The sequence below is a fragment of the Nicotiana tabacum genome, chromosome 6 (assembly GCF_000715075.1).
Source record: "Nicotiana tabacum cultivar K326 chromosome 6, ASM71507v2, whole genome shotgun sequence".
Lineage (NCBI taxonomy): Eukaryota > Viridiplantae > Streptophyta > Magnoliopsida > Solanales > Solanaceae > Nicotiana > Nicotiana tabacum.
Window position 1 is genome coordinate 86,867,164 of NC_134085.1, and position 19,383 is coordinate 86,886,546.

The following is a 19,383-nucleotide window of genomic DNA, read 5'->3' on the forward strand; positions in this document are numbered from 1 at the left end:
ATCGGGTTATGCCGGCATCAACTAGGGAGTGGGACCCTATGTTGGAAAGGTCATCGGGTTTTGCCGGCATCAACTAGGGAATGGGACCCTATGCCTGGGACCCTTTGTTGGAAAAGTCATTGGGTTATGCCTGCATCAACTAAGGAGTGAGACCATATGTTGGAAATGTCTTTGAATTATGCCGGTATCACCTAGGGAGCGGGACCCTATGTTGGAAAAGTCATCGGGTTATGCAGGAATCAACTAGGGAGTGGGACCCTGTGTTGGAAAAGTCATAGAGTTATGCCGGCATCAACTAGGGAGTGGGACCCTATGCTGGAAAAGTCATCGGGTTATGCCGACATCAACTAGGGTGTGGGACCCTATGTTGGAAAAGTCATCGGGTTATGCCGGCATCAACTAGGTAATGAGACCCTTTGTTGGAAAAGTCATCGAGTTAAGCTGGCATCAACTAGGGAGTAGGACCCTATGTTGGAAAATCATCGGGTTATGCCGGCATCAACTAGGGAGTGGGACCCTATGTTGGAAAAGTTATCGGGTTATGCCGGCATCAACTAGGGAGTGGGACCCTATGTTGGAAAAGTCATCGGGTTATGCCGGCATCAACTAGGGAGTGGGACCCTATGTTGAAAAAGTCATCGGGTTATGCGGCATCAACTAGGGAGATGGTTTAGACAGAATGATAGGGCATATGCGTGGTCACTAGCGTGTCCATTAGCGCGACCGCGCTAGCGCAGTTCTGGAAAAGTAAATTTCAGGGATAAAATTGGAAGTTCGGGGGCAAATCCACTTAACCTATAGAAGTTCTAGCTCGCCTAAGAGAAAATTATCAAGGTTTTCACAGCTTAGTTCAAGAAAAGGGGAGGCAAGAGGCAAGGAGGATAATTCAACATTGCGTTCTTCCTTTCTTTCTTTTGTTTTTACGATTTGTGATGAATTTGAATATTGTTATGATGAACCCTAGTATGAGTAGCTAAATATTTAGTCTAAGGTTTTGATGGAACCTATTGAAGGATGAACTTCTTGTTATGTTAATATAGTTTGCCTGGTTTAATCTCTATTTGTTCAACTACGTTCTTGTTGTAGTTAATTGATAGGATCCTCAATTAGCTGTACCTATTTAGTATGCATAACTCGGGAGGGAGTGCATATTTAGGTAATTATTGAACAACACCACTCCTAAAGTATATGAAGGTTCAATAACTGAGGGTTTAAAGGCGGGATTAGGGATAACGAAGTCTTGGGTGCAATCTAAAGTGAGCTGTAATAACCAAAGCCAGCTCGCGTATCTCGAGAGAGTGCGTCTAGTAAATTATTGTAATTACTCGGGAGAGATTTACGGTAATAAGAGTGCTCATGATTGATAGAGACGATTAGGTGAATCTATGTGAAACATAATAGAAAGGGATTCCATCAATAGGAGAAATCATAACCTTAGAACCTTCTCTTAATTATTTACAACTCGATCTTAGTTAGTTTTCAGTTGCTTATTACATTCATTCGTAGTTTGTAAAAATACCCTCAATTGTTATTTACAATGTTTGGGAAGTTGATTCCGTGGAATTTAGTAAGTCTAACGAGAGTAATTGATAGGTTAATTCCTTGTGGGTTCGACTCTAGGCTAAATACTCAGATTATAATTGCAACGTCCGCGTATCTTTTTTTTATAAGGCATAGTTTGGCGTGAGCAACTTTGGCGTCGTTGCCGGGGAATTAACGGTATTATCAATTACAATTGAAAGAAGTACAAAAATTCTTAGTGTAGTCAGTTTTCTCTATATACAATCTTTACATTGAAATTTTAATGTTTGTTGACTTGGTTGTACAAGTGCATGCCTAGAAAGTCATCGAGAACTAGTGAAGTATTTGAAGCATTATCAGATCCCGAGAAAGTTTTCAAGGCCTTGAATCGGGCCAACCGGAAAAGCAAACAACAACAAACAACTGAACAAATCGAACTAGACATGGGGGATAACGTGGTAGACCCAGCAGTGCCAATAGCACCTGTGTCACCTCTTGTGCCAGAGGCTGCTCTCTATGACTAGGCACAGCCCACAACTGAAAATCTGGCCACAACGATTGTAGTCCCGCAGATACAGGCTGAATCATTTCAAATCACGAATAACATGCTACACTTGTTGCAAAACAAGGGACTATTTTCGGGGTCACAAGTTGAAGATCCTCAACATCACTTGAAGAATTTCCTTTCAATCTGCAAAACCCAAAGGCAGCCCAACGTAACTCTGGAAGCAATCAAGCTATTATTGTTTCCATTCTCAGTGACAGGAGCTGCCCAGACCTGGCTAAACTCACTCCCTATAAATTCCATAACAACTTGGGAGGAGTTAGTCAAGCAATTCCATAACAAATTCCACCCACCCAACAAGACTGCTCAACAAATTGATGAAATTTTGAGTTTTAAACAGAGACCAATGGAGACACTTCATGAAACATGGGAACGTTTCAAAGGGATGCTGGTTATATGTCTGCACCATGGTATTCCAGATCTGATGTTGGGGAGGCGGTTTTACATGGGATTGTCAGATAGCGTGAAGAACATTATTGATGCTTCAGCTGGTGGAGCATTTTTAAGCAAAACATGGAGAGAAGGCCAGAGTCTGCTTGACAAGATGGCACAGAATTCGGGATGGACAACCAGGAATGCACCTATCACTCAAGTGGTTCACTCAGTGCCATTAGATCCATCCAACTCTATGGCTGAAAATATGGCCACCATATTGACACAGATGAGTATACTCACCAAAAAGGTGGAAGAGTCAGGGGAGAATCAGTAGGTACACATCGTAGATACTACCAATGGAGGCTTGTGCACATCTTGCATTAGTCAGCCAATTGGTAACCAATGGAATGCAGAACATGATCATCATCACTACCCTGAAGACATGAACTGTGTGTCTAATTATGGAGGCCAGAGACAGGGTGGTCAGAATTGGAGCCAGCAAAATCAGCCGTACAGGCCAGTCTAGCCACAGTTCAACAATGGGAACATGGGAGGTATGATACCTCCTAACAATATGGCACCTTACCCAAGGCCACAGGGATATAACAATCAAAATCAGCAGCAGGGGTATCACCCCCCTCAGCAGCAGCATGGTTGACGGCAGGAAGATAGGTTTGCTCGACTTGAGGCAATGATGCAGCAGGTTATTGTGTCTAATGCAAAAATTAGTGAAAGAGTAGATGCACATGATTCAGATATTAAGAATATTGAAGTACAGTTGGGCCAAATTTCGATGTCTCTAAACAATCGTCCTCATGGGACATTACCTGCAGACACTGAAATAAATCCAAAAGACCAAGGTCCGAAGCAGCTGATGGCAGTGAGTCTACGGAATGGTAGAGATTTAGACGTGGAGCAAGAGAGGGCTCGAGAAAGAAGAAGGCTGAGACACTCAAACCAGTGCCCATTGAGCTAGATGAGTCAACGAAACTGACAGAGGTGACAGTCCAGCCTGCTCAGGAAGAACATAACATTCAGATTGAGACTGAGAAAAAAACCGCTGAGATAGCCAGGAATAAGTAGTTGAGGTGGCAGCTGATAAAGAGCAGTCCCAAATCATTAGGAAGAAGAGACCTCTCGCACCATTCCCTCAAAGGCTAGATAAGTACCAAAAAGAGGAGCAATACAAGAAATTTTTGGAGATGCTGAAACAAATCCAAGTAAACATTCCATTGATAAATGCTTTGAAAGAGATGCCTGGGTATGCAAAAATGATGAAGGACTTAATGTCCAGAAAATTCGATTTCCAAGACCTGGCCACGACGACTCTTACTCAGACCTGCAGTGCAGTGGTGACTAGACCAATTGCGGAAAAGCTATCTGACCCAGGGAGCTTTACAATTCCCTACACTATTGGTAATTTTGCTTTTACTAAGGCACTTTGTGATCTAGGGGCTAGCATTAATCTTATGCCCCTAGCGATTTATAAGAGGCTTGGGATTGGAAGAGCTAGACTCACCTCTATGTTATTACAGCTGGCTGATAGGAATGTAAAAAGACCCTCTGGTATGTTGGATGATGTGTTGATTTAGGTGGGGAAATTTGTGTTCCCTGCAGATTTTGTGATCTTAGACTGCAAGGTGGATGAAGAAATTCCCATAATTTTGTGAAGGCCGTTCTTGGCCACTGGGAGAGCTCTCATTGATTGTGAGACTAGGGAGCTCAAGATGAGATTAAACGACGAAGAGATAACATTCAATGTGCATAAATCTATGAGGAAACCAAGTGAATTTGCCAATTGCTCTCTTATTGATGTTGTGGATGTGATTGTCGAAACTGATGATGAGATGCTGACTATTGAGGACCCTCTTGCTGCATGTCTGATGAATTTAGATAAGGTGAATAGAGAAGAACTGACAGAATGAGTGTTGGCACTAGAGGGCAGAGGGTTCTAGGACAGAACTCTTGAATTTGAGCCCTTGCACTTAGAAAATAGAGAAACTCCTCTAGCCAAGCCATCCATCGAAGAACCCCCAAAGCTGGAGTTGAAGCCACTGCCCGCCCATCTCAGGTATGAGTTCCTTGGACCTGACTCCATATTACCTGTTATTATCTCATCTAGTTTATTAGATATGCAGGCACAACAACTCTTGCAGGTACTCAAGGAGTGTAAGACTGCCATTGGGTGGACCATGGCAGACATAAAAGGGATCAGCCCCGCCTACTGTATGCATAAATTTCTGCTGGAAGAGGGACACAAACCTTTCAGGGAACACCAAAGAAGGCTGAACCCCAACATGAAGGAAGTGGTGAAGAAAGAAGTGATAAAGTGGTTAGATGCGGGAATTATTTTCCCAATCTCTGATAGCAACTGGGTTAGCCCGGTTCAATGTGTGCCTAAAAAGAGTGGCATGACGGTAGTCAAAAATGATAACAATGAACTGATCTCGACGAGAACCGTCATGGGCTAGAGAATTTGCATGGACTACAGAAAGTTAAATCTGGCCACCCGGAAGGACCACTTCCCATTTCCCTTCATTGATCAGATGCTAGACAGACTGGCATGGAGGTCACACTTCTGTTTTCTGGATGGGTACTCAGTTTACAATCAGATCTCCATTGCACCTGAGGATAGAGAAAAGACCTCTTTCACTTGCCCATATGGCATTTATGCCTTTCGGAGGATGCCATTTGGCCTATGCAATGCACCCGTCACATTTCAAAGGTGCATGATGGCCATATTCACTGATATGGTAGAGGACATAATGGAGGTATTCATGGATGATTTCTCAGTGGTGGGAAATTCATTCGATAAGTGCCTAATAAATCTGATGCGTGTGCTGAAACGGTGTATTGAGACTAACCTGGTTCTTAATTGGGAGAAGTGCCATTTCATGGTATAAGAGGGCATAGTCTTGGGGCACCGGGTGTCAAGCAAAGGAATTGAGGTGGATCGTGCTAAAGTGGATGTGATAGCAAAGCTGCCCCCTCCAACTTCAGTCAAAGCAATCAGGAGCTTCATCGGGCATGCCAGTATCTATCGACGATTCATAAGAGACTTCTCAAAAAATGATAACCCTCTTTGTAAATTGTTAGAAAAAGATCACCCCTTCTTGTTTTTTTATGATTGCAAGGTAGCATTCGAGGAGCTGTAAAAGAGGCTAGTCACAGCACCCATCATTGTTTCCCCCGACTGGGAGCAACCGTTCGAACTCATGTGTGACGCTAGTGACTATGCAGCGGGGGCGGTGTTGGGACAGCGGAAAGACAAGCTAATTCATCCAATCTACTATGCTAGTAGAACGCTGAGTGGAGCCCAGTTGAACTACACTGTGACAGAGAAGGAGATGTTGGCAGTGGTGTTTGCTTTCGACAAATTCAGATCGTACCTGATTGGCTCTAAGGTAATTGTATACACTGATCATGCAGCTCTCAGGTACTTGATTGAGAAGAAGGAATCTAAGCCGCGCCTGATTCGTTGGGTGTTGCTACTGCAAGAATTCGACCTCAAAATTCGTGACCGTAAGGGCACATAAAACCAAGTCGCTGACCATGTATCACGACTTGAGGGAGCTGAAAACTCAGTTGAGGTTGAGGATATTTTGGAAACCTTTCCAGACGAGCAGCTGCTTGCTACTAGTATTGATGAAGTGCCATGGTATGCAGACTTTGCAAATTACCTGGCCAGCGGTATAGTTCCCTATGACCTTTCCTCTGTACAAAATAAAAAGTTTTATCGTGACTGCCACATGTATTATTGGGATGAGCCTTACTTGTTTCGAATATGTGTTGACAATATGATCCGGAGGTGTGTACCCGAGATAGAACAATCTTCTGTTTTGCAGGCATGTCATGTATCGGCGTATGAAGGGCATTTTGGAGGAGTCAGGACAGCGGCGAAAGTGCTAGACGCCGGTTTCTTTTGGCCAACAGCATTCAAAGATGTGCACCAATGGGTGAAGGGTTGCAATGAATGTCAGCAAACCGGGAACATTTCCTGTAGCCATGAGATGCCCATGAACCCGATTCAAGAGGTGGAAGTGTTTGATGTTTGGGGGATTGACTTCATGGGACCCTTCGTCAACTCCTTTGGCAATAAGTACATACTTGTTGCTGTAGATTATGTGTCCAAATGGGTAGAAGCTGTAGCATTTCCCACTAATGATGCAAGAGTAGTGGTGGGGTTTTTGAAGAAGAACACATTCACCCGTTTTGGGACACTGAGAGCTATTATCAGTGACGGAGGCACCCACTTCTGTAATCGAGCCTTTGAGAGGTTGCTAGCGAAGTATGATGTGTGTCACAAGGTGGCAACTCCGTATCATCCGCAGACAAGTGGACAGGTGGAAGTGTCTAATAGAGAGATAAAGAGTGTATTCACCAAGACAGTGAACGCCACAAGAACTGATTGGGCAAAAAAGTTAGATGATGCACTCTGGGCTTATAGAACTGCTTTTAAAACACCAATTGGTATGTCACCATATAAATTGGTGTTCGAGAAGGCCTGCCACTTACCAGTGGAACTTGAACATAAAGCTTGGTGGGCACTGAAGCAGCTGAACCTAGACATTGAGGTTGCGGGCACAACGAGAATCACTGAATTGCATGAGCTTGACGAGTTCTGACATCTTGCTTTTGAGAGAACAAGGTTGTACAAGGAAAGAATGAAGAAGTTGCACGACCAGAACATTGTTGAGCGAGATTTCAAACCCGGGGACATGGTATTGCTCTATAACTCAAGGTTACGGCTGTTCCTTGGTAAGCTTAAGTCACGATGGTCTGGTCCATTTCGAGTGGTTGAAGTATTCCCTTAAGGGGCTGTAGAGATTGCCTCAGAGAAAGACTCTCACATGTTTAGAGTCAATGGGTAGAGATTGAAGCTATACATAGGCATAAAAGAACCAAAGGAAGTGTCAGAGACCCACCTAACGGAACCTCAGAGGTCGAGCGAGCCTTAAATGCGTTTGTCTACGTCGTGCCGCGACGTTAAATCAGGCGTTGCATGGCAGGCAACCCATTGAATTGTTGTAATCGTCGTGCCACGACATTAACTAAGGCACTAGTCGGGAGGCAACCCAACGATAGTAGTAGTTGTTAATTGTGAGTGCTAACCAATGTAGGTGACAATGGGCGGGTGATAAGGCCATCGAAAGTGGTAAGAACAGGTGAAAAACATGAAAAAAATTTCGCCCAGGAGCACGCCCGCGCTACAGGCCATGCTAGTAGCTGAGCATATGGGCAAGTATTCTGCCTGGGCTCAAAACATTAACATGCCCACGCTATTGAATGCACTACCGGTCGCGCTACTAGCGCGATCGCGCTAGTGGCTGCGCATATGGGCAAGTATTTTGCCTGGGCTCAAAAATATTAGCGCGCTCGCGCTACTAAATGCACTACTGGTCGTGCTACTAGTGCAATCGCACTAGTGGCCGCGCATATTGCATTGTGTTCTGCTTGGGCCAGCGGGGCCACGCTCGTATCGCGCGACGACCGCGCTAGCTCCGCCCACATCCGTAAGTTTTGTGTCATTTGTTTTATTGAATTTTTGTATGTTAATTTTCTTTAGTAGCATAAATTACCCCCTCCCCCTTCCCCTCTTCTAATAATCCCCCCCCCCTCTAATAACCCCCCTTTAATCCCAAACCCACCGCCCAAATCAAACAAAATCAGAAAATCCTCCCCAGCCCCTTCTCCTCAGCGCTTTCCTTTCTCCTTCAACTCTCCTCTTTAACAAATTTCCATTTTTTTTCAATTTTCCCCAAGTCACAAGCCACATTCCCCTCTACCTTTCTTCTCTACTCCCCACCCTCTATCACTACAGGTATGAATCCCTTGTTCTATTTTGCCCTTTTCTTTTTCTATTTTTTTTTTGAATTTCTTTTGTTTTTAGTGTGCATTTAGGTAGTTGTTTTTCTTTGTTTTTGAGTAGTAGAATTGGTAAAATATGTTGTAGTGTTTGTGAGTGGTGAGATTGGTGGGGTGTCGTTTCACTTGGTTTGTGATTTTGGAAGATATTGTGGTGGGTTGATGTTGTAAAATACTTGAAATGGGTTGTGAGTGCAAAATGCCCACAAGATGTTTGTGGAAAGGCCTCAATGAATGTAATTATGTAGTTGTGACCACTTATGCGTGTGAATTCTGAGTAACCGCATTGCGTCACAATTTTGTGTTAGGCTGTGTTAATGTGCTCCCATTTTTCAGGTACCATGGCTCCATCTCGGAAACGCTGCGCCATAGATGCCTCTTCTAGCAGCCAAGCTGGCTCATCCAGGATGCGCGGGGCAGCCCATCCACGCCCCTTTGATAGTAACAGATTTGTCTCCGCCAAGGCTTAGGACCGCTTTGCGGATAAGGCCTCTAAAAAGCCGATTCCGAAGAAGGGTATTGATATAGGATTGGTCTAGCTACACTTCCCTCACATGTACACTGAACTGGTGAGGCGGGGGTTGCAAACTTTCATTAACGAGCCGGGCGAGGGCAATGTAATGGTTGTTAGAGAGTTTTACGCCAATGTAAAGGAGCATGACAATGGCGTAGTCACAGTGCGCCAAAAGGCGGTGAATGCCTCTGTTGAGGCTATACGGACGACCTACCAACTGCCCCCTCCTGTGGACCCTTATGATGACTATTATGAGGGGTATGGCGAAGGACATACACAGTGGGAGAGGTTCTTTGAAAAGATCTGTGTACCCGGGAAGGAGGTGATCTGGATGAAGTATGGTGAGAAATTTCACTCCTCGGCACTAACCTTTGAAGGGAAGTGCTGGTTGTATATTATCAACAATCGTCTGATCCCATCCCTCAACACTACGGAAGTGAATGGCCCCGAGCGGCCTTGATTTGGTGCTTCATCAATGGTCACAACTTCAACATGGACAAAGTGATCCATGAGGAGATGTTCATCCGTTGTCCAGTCAAAAGGTATGGATTCCTTTTCCCTTCTTTGGTCACTAACCTTTGCAGGCAAGCCCGGGTGCCGGAAAATCTGGCAGTGGATGGGCTGGTGCCAAAAGACCGCAAGTTTCGGGCGGACAAGGTAACCACGGGTAAGGAGCCGGCGGCAGCAAGTGGGGAGGATAGTAGTAGCTCTAATGACTCGGAGAACGAGAAGGCTGGGCAGGATAACGTGGGGGCCGAACCACAGACCCATGAGCAAAGTGTAGCAGCTGTAGTACCATCTATGTCTACAACATCTTCTGGAGCTGCCCGGGTGTCCCGTTTCACTGCTTTGGAGTAAGAGGTGGTTGGGTTGTGTACCTCAGTCACGGATTTGGGTGCCCGTATAGACGCGGTGGCTGATCGGCAGGTGAAGTCGGAGAAGAAATTCTTAGGCTGGCTGTGAGCTCTGGGTCGTGCTTGCAATGTGAACCCAGATATCGTCTTCGATTAGGAGTGATATTTCAGGGGAGTTCCTTTACCTCACTGTTCTTTAAATTTTTATGCCATGAGGACATGTCTACATTTTAAGTGTGGGGTGGGGGATACTTCAATGTATGTATGTATTTGTAACAATTTGACTGTTTGAAGTTTCTTTGTTTTGCCTTGATTGTTTTTGGTATTTTGAGTAATAGTTTCATTAGGTAAAAATTAAAGTAGGTAAGTGGCTTGTCCCGACGACGAATCTCTTTCGGCGGGGTTCTTGAGGGACTAAGTCGATGAAAAAAAGGGAATATGGAGACTCTTCCTGATGACGGATCCTTTAGACAATTTTCTTAAGAGAAGTAAGTCTACATAAAAGACCAAAAAGATTTTTTATTTTTAGGTAGTGTAGTAACTCCCCTTTGGTTTTTCTTTGGGCCACGGTTCTTTTCCAAGGGTTTAGCTTGAATCGAGGGTAGGTAATTTTTGTTTAGTTTTTTTTATTATTTAGTTTTTAGTTAGGATTGATGGGCTACGAGCTGAATTCGAAAGAGAAACCTCTAGCGTTGATACACCTGAACACAACAGACACTAGAGTGTAACGCTTAGTCTCAGTGGTTGATTTTTGCTAAAGTGCCTTAAAATTATATGTTTGTCATTGACTTGAATACTCAGAAGAGAGTGTCTTGATAAGCCAATCTGGAATGAGTCATATGCCATGTGTGTGTGAGTTTTACTATATTCTATGATTCACATTTGATGCCTAGAACTTACCCCGTGTGTTTGCAAAGCGAAATAGTAGTTTCATTCGGTCTTAGAAGTGATATAGGCATTTCTTTGTTGAGACAAACATATAAAGTAAACCCACCTAACTGTAATCTGTCGTAGTTAACTCCGTTGAGCCTATAAGCCTGTTTCTTTGGAAACCACATTGCGAACCTTACCCAATTATTTGAATAGCCTTCTATTTGAACCCTTTACCTCCCGTAAGCACTTGAATGGTATTGAAATTATGCAAAAGCAAAAGTGTGGGATGGTGGTTTGGTTTTTGATTGGAACCGTTGAAATAGAGAAAAGGTGCAGTGTTGGAAAAGTAAAAGAATAAGAACCATAGGAAAAAAAAAGTGGTGGAGTGTTTGGTTGACATAAGTATGGTCTTGAAGGTTAATGTGATTGTATTAAAAGTGCTTAGGGAGGTTAGTCACTATACCCAAATATATCCTACCTGTCCCTTAGCCTACATTACAACCAAATGAAGTCCTATTGATCTTAGACTGAGCGGGCTCGATTAGTAGAGTAGTAAACTACGGGCAAGCCTATGGTGCATCTTTGTGGCATGTGAATGTTCTTTTTGAGAGTGAGTGAATTTTGTTTATCTAAGTTACTAATTGTTCTTGAAGTTAATGTTTGTGGAACTACTCTCTTGTGTGATGTGAGGGCATGTGATTCACGGAGGAAAGGCAAGTCTTGACTTCTGTGTAGAGTAATTTGAGTAAGTATGAATAGTGCATGGCACGTGAGAGTCGATTTTTGAGGCGAAGATTGTTAACTACTAGGCGTAACTTATGTGATATGTTCTTGGTGTGATGCGTTAGGGAATAATGCTTAGTGGAGGAACCTCTATAGAGTGTGGTGGATTGCTCGAGGACTAGCAATGATTTAAGTGTGGGGTGTTGATAATAGAATAGATGTATGTAATTTGGCAATTGTTCATGCCCCAACTTGATTATGTTTCACTGTGATAAATGATGATAAATTGGCTCTAATTGTGAATTTCACACGTTGTAGGTGTGAGTAGCACGTATGAGGATTTAAAACGGTGATTGGAGCTAAATTGAAGCAAGAAAAGCCCCTAGGAGCTGAGTACATGGGAAGACGAGAAAAAGAAGAGATGAAATGAAGACCTGGACAAGCGCATCCACTAGCAGGACCGCGCTAGCCCAGATGGTTGAGGCAGAATTATAGGGCATATGTGCGGTCACTAGCGCGTCCATTAGCACGACTGCGCTAGCCCAGTTCGGGAAAAGTAAATTTCAGGGGTAAAATTGGAAGTTCGGGGGCAAATCCACGTAACCTATAGAAGGTCTAGCTCGCCCAAGAGAGAATTATCAAGGTTTTCATAGCTTATTTCAAGAAAAGGGGAGGCAAGAGGCAAGGAGGATAATTCAACATCGAGTTCTTCCTTTCTTCCTTTTGTTTTTACGATTTGTGATGAATTTGAATATTGTTATGATGAACCCTAGTATGAGTAGCTAAATATTTAGTCTAAGGTTTTGATGGAACCTATTGAAGGATGAACTTCTTGTTATGTTAATATAGTTTGCCTGGTCTAATCTCTATTTGTTCAACTACGTTCTTGTTGTAGTTAATTGATAGGATCCTCAATTAGCTGTGCCTATTTAGTGTGCATAACTCGGGAGAGAGTGCATATTTAGGTAATTGTTGAACAACACCACTCCCAAAGTATATGAAGGATCAATAACTAAGCATTTAAAGGCGGGATTATTGATAACGGAGCCTTGGGTGCAATCTAAAGTGAGTTGTAATAGCCAAAGCCAGCTCGCGTATCTCGGGAGAGTGCGTCTAGTAAATTATTGTGATTACTCGGGAGAGATTTATGGTAATAAGAGTGTTCATGATTGATAGAGACGATTAGACGAATCTATGTGAAACATAATAGAAAGGGATTCCATCAATAGGGCAAATCATAACCTTAGAACCTTCTCTTAATTGTTTACAACTCGATCTTAGTTAGTTTTTAGTTGCTTATTTACATTCATTCGTAGTTAGTAGAAATACCCTCAATTGTTATTTACAATGTTTGGGAAGTTGATTCTGTGGAATTTAGTAAGTCTAACGAGAGTAATTGATAGGTTAATTCTTTGTGGGTTCGACTCTGGGCTAAATACTCAGATTATAATTGCAACGTCCGCGTGTCTTTTTTTTATAAGGCATAGTTGGGCGTGATCATGTTTCATATCTATTTTACTTTACATGATATTATTGGACCACTAGTAAATGTCGATGTCGACCCCTCGTCACTACTTCTCCGGGGTTAGGCTAGAAATTTACTGGGTACACGTTGATTTCGTACTCATACTACCCTTGTTGCACTGATTGTGCAGGTACTGAGACAAGTACTTTTGGTGGTTATTTGGGCGCATAAGCACAATTGTTGAGGGGAATTTATGGTGAGTTGCATTCCATGTTATGATTCGCAGCAGACGGAGTCTCCTTCATATTTATTTATTATGTGCTGTCTATTTTATATTCTGGACATATGTTGTATTAGTATTGTACTTTCTAGTAGATGATTATGCACTTGTGATACCGGATTTTAGGAATTTTTAGTAGATGTTTATGGTATTTATCTAGTATTGTCACCTCTTCCTTTTATGTTTTTATTATTTCCTTATATCTCCATATTTTTATAAGCGTAATTTCCTATACTTAATAAAACCCATAATTTTAAAACTAATAAAATGAATAATTAAGTTGATAGTTCACCATTGGCTTTCCTAACAGTGACGTTGGGTGACATCACGACCTATCGCGAAAATTGGCTCTTGACACTTTATTAATTGTATTCTTATCTCCTGCAAAATATTGTTAAACATATGAATCGAAATATTATATAAATTCTTTATTTAAAATAGTATATATTTTTAAGTATATAATATATAAATATTTTACATTCATCAAACTCCCCCACACTTGGAAATCTGTGAAAAATGATGAATTTTGACTTTAAGATGAATTTAAGTTAACTTCGGTCAATATTTTGGGTAAACGTACCCGTCATTTGATGGTCCCAAAGGGCCCGGAGGAAAATATGGGACATGGGCGTATACCCGGAATCGAATTCCGAGGTCCCAAGCTCGAGAAATGATTTTTTAAAGAAAATTATTTTCTGGAATATTTATGAGTTTTTGGAAATGAAATGGTTTAAAACTTGATTGTATCGGGTTCGTATTTTAGTTCCGGAGCCCAGTACAGGTCTTATATGCGATTTAAGATGAGTCCGTGAAATTTGGTAAGAAACGGAAGTCGTTTGAGGTGATTCGGACCCGTAGCTGTGAAGATTGATACTTTGAAAGTTTTGAGATTTTTCTTAGATTTATATGCTAAATTCATTGTTTAAGAGGTTATTTTGGCGATTTGATCGCACGGATAAGTTCATATGATATTTTTGAGTTAGTATGCATGTTTGGTTTGGAGCCCCGAGGGCTCGGGTGAGTTTCGGAAGGTTTTGAACTTGGGAAAAATTGCAGGTTTTTGCTGTCCCAGGTGCACAGAGGGTTTGTTCTTCGCTTTCGCGTGGTTCCACTCGCGAACGCGTAAGGCTATTTCCTCAGGTGCCAGTTTGTTCTTCACAAATCCGGAGCTTGGGACGCGAACACGAGGCTGTGGGGGGGAGTGCCATTCGCGAACGCATACAGGCACTCGTGAACGCATAAGGTTAAAGGCCTGGGGGGTTTCACATTTGTTCTATGCGAGCGCGGCCATCTGAACCCGAACGTGAAGGCTCTAGGAGCTGAAGCTCCGCGAATGCGAGCCGTCGAACGCGAACACGATGATCAGCTGGGCCTAACCCATCGCGAATGCGACAGGCCTATCGTGAACGCGATGAAGGCCTGCCCAGTGATTTTTAAACAGTAACAGAACATATTTAACCCAAATTTCATAACTTCTTCTTCCAAACTCCAAATTGGGCAATTTTTGAAAGAGAACTTCACCACAAATCCATAGGTATGTAATCTTAGACTCGTTTTCTTCAATTTCCATTAACACCCATTAGATTTCTAGGCCTAAATCATGTTCTTAAAGGTAGAAAATTAGGGATTTGGGTAGAGTTAGGGATTTTTGTATAATTGGGATTTAGACCTCGTTTTGGGGTCAGATTTTAGAACTAATTACATATTCAAGCTCGTGGGTAAATGGGTGATCGGGTTTTGGTCCAAACCTCGTGTTTTGACCAAGCAGGCCCGGGGTCGATTTTTGACTTTTTGGGAAGAATGATAGGAAATCTATAATTAAGCATTGGGATTGGATTATTTAGTGTTTATTGATGTTATTAAGTCGATTATGTCTAGATACAATTGAGTTGGAGCCAAATTCAAAAGGAAAAGCAGTGTTTGAGGCTTGAGTTGGCCTTGGAAGGTCGAGGTAAGTGTTTGGTCTAACCTTAGCTTGAGGGATTAGGAGTCATGTCTTATTTGCTACGTGGTAACTGTGGAGTACGACGTATAGGCATGGTGACGAGTATCTATATGTCGGTGTCAAGCATGCCCGTGAGTCTTGTATTGTAATTGTTATGATAGGTTGTGGTTTATTACGCTTCATATGAGGATTATCATTATTGTTTCCTTGACGGGATGTTATTATCATTATTGTTCCCTTGCCGGGATGTTATTGTCATATTATTGTTCCCTTGCCAGGATGTTTGTTTTGATATTATTGTTCCTTTGCCGGGATGTTATTGTAATATTATTATTCCCTTGCCAGAATATTGTTATATTGCTATTGTTCCCTTGCCGGGATTCCTTTATGATTGGTGTTGATAAATGAAATGGGAGCGGGTTGCATGCCTTCAATGGTAATATATGAAATGGGAGCGGGTTGCACGCCTACAACGGTAATATATGAAATAGAAATGGGTTGCACGCCCGCAACGGTAATATATGAAATGGGAGTGGGTTGCACGCCTACAACGGTAGTATATGAAATGGGAGCGGGTTGCACGCCTGCAACGGTATCATATGAAATGGGATCAGGTTGCACGCCTGCAACGGTATTACATATGTACTTGTTCTCCTATTTCCTTATCTTTGCTGGTAATTGATTTATGGCATTCCTTATATTTCTTTACTGTCGTTCTATTGTTACCTGTTACTCCCCGTCATGTTTCCCCCGCCCAACTTTAGTTGTAATTATCTGCTTCTATTTCTGTTGTATATGATTTAACTGTATAGGTTTATTTGGTAGTTTGGTCCTAGCCTCGTCACTACTTCGCCGAGGTTAGGCTAGGCACTTACTAGCACATGGGGTCGGTTGTGCTGATACTACACTCTGCACTATGTGCAGATACTGATACCGGAGCGTTTGGACCGCAGTGAGGGTGTTGTCTTCAGTCCACGCATGCGACTCGAGGTAGTCCTCCAGACGTCTGCGGGCCTTGGCGTCTCCTCCCATCTTTTCTCTTACTGTTTTTACTTATTCAGAGACAGACTTATGTATTTCATTCAGACCTTATTTGTAGTATTCTTAGACCGTCTGTGAAGCTGTGACTCCAGTTCTAGGTAGTCTTGTTTAAATAGTTGTATTGGATATACTCAGTAGTTTTATTGTTTTTCTTTCGCTTGTCATAAATTCCAATGTCTTTAAATTATTGCTTATAAATTTAAAATGGGAAAAAGGTAAATTGTCCAAACAAGCGGCTTGCCTAGCTCACATTAGTAGGCGCCATCAAGACTCCGGAGGGCAGGAAATCCGGGTCGTGACAAGTTGGTATCATAGCTCTTGGTTAAATGGGTCTCACAGTTCACAGACAAGCTTAGTAGAGTTTGAGGGATCAGTACGGAGACGTCTGTATTTATCCCCAAAGGCTCAGAGGTAGGAAAAAACTTCACATTTATTCCTTCCTGTCGTGCAGTTTGGTTTCTCAATGCTGATTGAATTTTTATTCTGTTCTTTCGTAGATGGCGAGAACATGCGCTTCCTCATCCAGTGACCAACAACCTGAGCCCCCATCAGCAGCTCCTATGAGGTGCAGAGGGCAAGGCTAAGGTCGTTCTAGAGGCCGAGGTAGGGGCAGAACTCAGCCTAGAGCAACAGCACCAGCGGTAGAGCCTCAGGTTGACTTTGATGATGAGGTTCCGGCCTAGACAATTCCCATGGGCCCAGCTCAGGTCCCAGAGGGGTTTATTGATACCCTAGTACTCCAGGATGCTTTGGACCGTCTAGTGGGCCTTATGGAGAGTGTCACCCGGGTAGGCTTGCTTCCTGTAGCACCAGCCGTCTCTCAGGTTGGAGGAGGAGCCCAGACTCCTGCTACTCGCACTCCGCAGCTGATGGCTCCCCAGTTTCAAACTCCAGCAGCTCAGCCATTTGGAGCAGTTCAGCCTGATGTGGTAGCTCAGACCGGTGATGGAGCAGCTATGTCTGCCGACGCTTTCTGGAGATTGGACAAGTTCACCAAGCTCTTCACTACTACTTTCAGCTGTGCATCTTCTGAAGATACCCAGGATTATCTCGATAGCTATCATGAGGTTCTCAGGAACATGGGGATAGTGGAGACCAATGGGGTCGACTTTGCTACTTTCCGCTTGTCTGGATCCTCCAAGACTTGGTGGAGAGATTATTGTTTGGCTAGGCCAGCCAGATCACCAGCTTTGACTTGGGAGCAGTTTACTCAGCTATTTCTGGAGAAGTTTCTCCCTATCACTCAGCGAGAGATCTACCAGAGGCAGTTTGAGCATCTCCAACAGGGTTCTATGACAGTTACTCAGTATGAGACCAGATTCATCAACTTGACTTGTCATGCTCTTATCATACTTCACACTGAGAGAGAGAGGGTGAGGAGGTTCATTGAGGGACTTATTCAGCCGATTTGACTTCAGATGTCTAGGGAGACAGGGAGTGAGATTTCTTTTTAGGAGGTGGCCAATGTGGCCAGAAAAGTGGAGATGGTTATGTCGTAGGGAGGTGGTCAGGGATCTGACAAGAGGCCTCATCATTCAGGCAGATTCATTGGCGCCTCGTCTGGAGGCAGGGATTCATATGGTAGAGGCCATCCTCCTAGGCCTTTTCAGTCAGCACTTCAGGTTTCTCATGGTGCTTCAGATGGTCGTGGTTCTCATATGCAGTATTCTGATCAGCAGTCCTACAGTGCACCACTAGCTCCTATCAGTGCACTGCCGCTTCAGAGTTTTCAGGGTTGTCAGCCCCAGCAGCCGAGGGCTTGTTTTACTTATGGCGACACGAGGCACATTGCTAGGTATTTCCCTCGAGCAATGAGCAGCTCTCAGTCGCAGCAGCAGGGTTCCCGTGCTATGGTTCAGGCATCAGGTGTTCCACCGCCCACTCCGCTAGCTAGGGGTGGGGGTAGAGGTGTTAGAGGTGGAGGTAGAGGTATTAGAGGTGGAGGTCAAGCAGCTAGAGGTGGAGGCCAGCCAGCAGCAGGCCATCCCAGAGATGTAGTTCAGGGTGGTAGGGCCCAACCCCGATCTTATGCTCTTTTGGCCAGGCTTGAGGCTGAGGCTTCCGATGCAGTTATCATAGGTACAGTTCTGGTTTATAGTAAGGATGCTTCAGTGCTATTTGATCGAGGGTCTACATACTCTTATGTGTCATCTTATTTTGAGCCGTATCTGGTCATGTCTAGCAATTCTTTGAGTGCTCATGTTTATGTGTCTACACCGGTAGGTGATTCTATTGTAGTAAATCGTTTTCAACGCTCTTGTGTAGCTGTGATTGGGGGTCTGGAGATCCGATTAGACTTATTACTGCTAGACATGGTTGATTTCGATGTCATATTAAGGATGGACTGGTTATCACCTTACCACATTATCTTGGACTGTCATGCCAAGACTGTGACCTTAGCCTTGCCAGGTTTACCTCTTTTAGAGTGGAGAGGGACTCCTGGTCATTCTACCCATAATGTTATCTCTTATATGAAGGCTCGGCGTATGGTTGAAAAGGGGTGTTTGGCCTATTTGGCATATGTTCGTGATTTGAGTACCGAGGTTCCTTCTATTGATTCTGTGCCTATTGTTTGTGAGTTCCCTAAGGTATTACCTTCAGACCTGCCGGGTATGCTACCCGACAGGGATATTGACTTCTGCATTGATTTGGCTCCGGGCACTCAGCCCATTTCTATTCCACCGTATCGTATGGCCCCGCCTGAGTTGAAAGAGTTGAAGGAGTAGTTGCAAGACTTGCTTGAAAAAGGTTTCATTGGCCTAGTGTCTCACCTTGGGGTGTGCCGATGATGTTTTTAAAAAGAAGGACAGATTGATGAGATGCATAGATTATCGACAGTTGAACAAGGTTACAATCAAGAATAAGTATCAATTACCGAGGATTGATGATTTGTTTGATCAGCTTCAAGGTGCCAAGGTATTTTCGAAGATTGACTTGAGATCTGGCTACCAACAGTTGAAAATTATGGCATCCAATGTCTCTAAGACAGCTTTTCGCACTCGGTACGGGTATTATGAGTTCTTGGTGATGTCATTCGGGGTGAAAAATGCCCCATCAGCTTTTATGGATTTGATGAACCGAGTGTTCAGGCCTTACTTGGATTCGTTCGTGATAGTCTTCATTGATGATATTTTGATCTATTCCCGCAGCTGGGAGGAGCACGAGCAGCATCTTAGAGTGGTTCTTCAAACTTTGAGGGATAGTTAGTTGTATGCCAAGTTTTCGAAGTGTGAGTTCTGGTTAAGTTCAGTTGCATTCCTGGGTCATGTGGTATCAGTGGAGGGTATTCAGGTTGATCCGAAAAAGATTGAGGCAGTTAAGAACTGGCCTAGACCAGCATCAGCTATAGAGATCCGGAGTTT

At 43.4% G+C, this 19,383-nt stretch overlaps 1 protein-coding gene and 1 non-coding gene across 2 annotated transcripts; one reads left to right on the plus strand and one right to left on the minus strand.

Moving 5' to 3' along the window:
• Nucleotides 1-2,393: 2,393 nt before the first annotated feature.
• LOC142182363 (small nucleolar RNA R71) lies at nt 2,394-2,500 on the minus strand. The gene has a single exon (XR_012711199.1). It is a non-coding gene; the product is annotated as a small nucleolar RNA R71 (small nucleolar RNA).
• Nucleotides 2,501-3,663: 1,163 nt separating this feature from the next.
• On the plus strand, nt 3,664-4,053 carry LOC107780703 (uncharacterized). The gene has a single exon (XM_016601277.2). It carries the CDS (start codon nt 3,664-3,666, stop codon nt 4,051-4,053), a length of 390 nt encoding a protein of 129 aa, XP_016456763.2.
• Nucleotides 4,054-19,383: the final 15,330 nt, after the last annotated feature.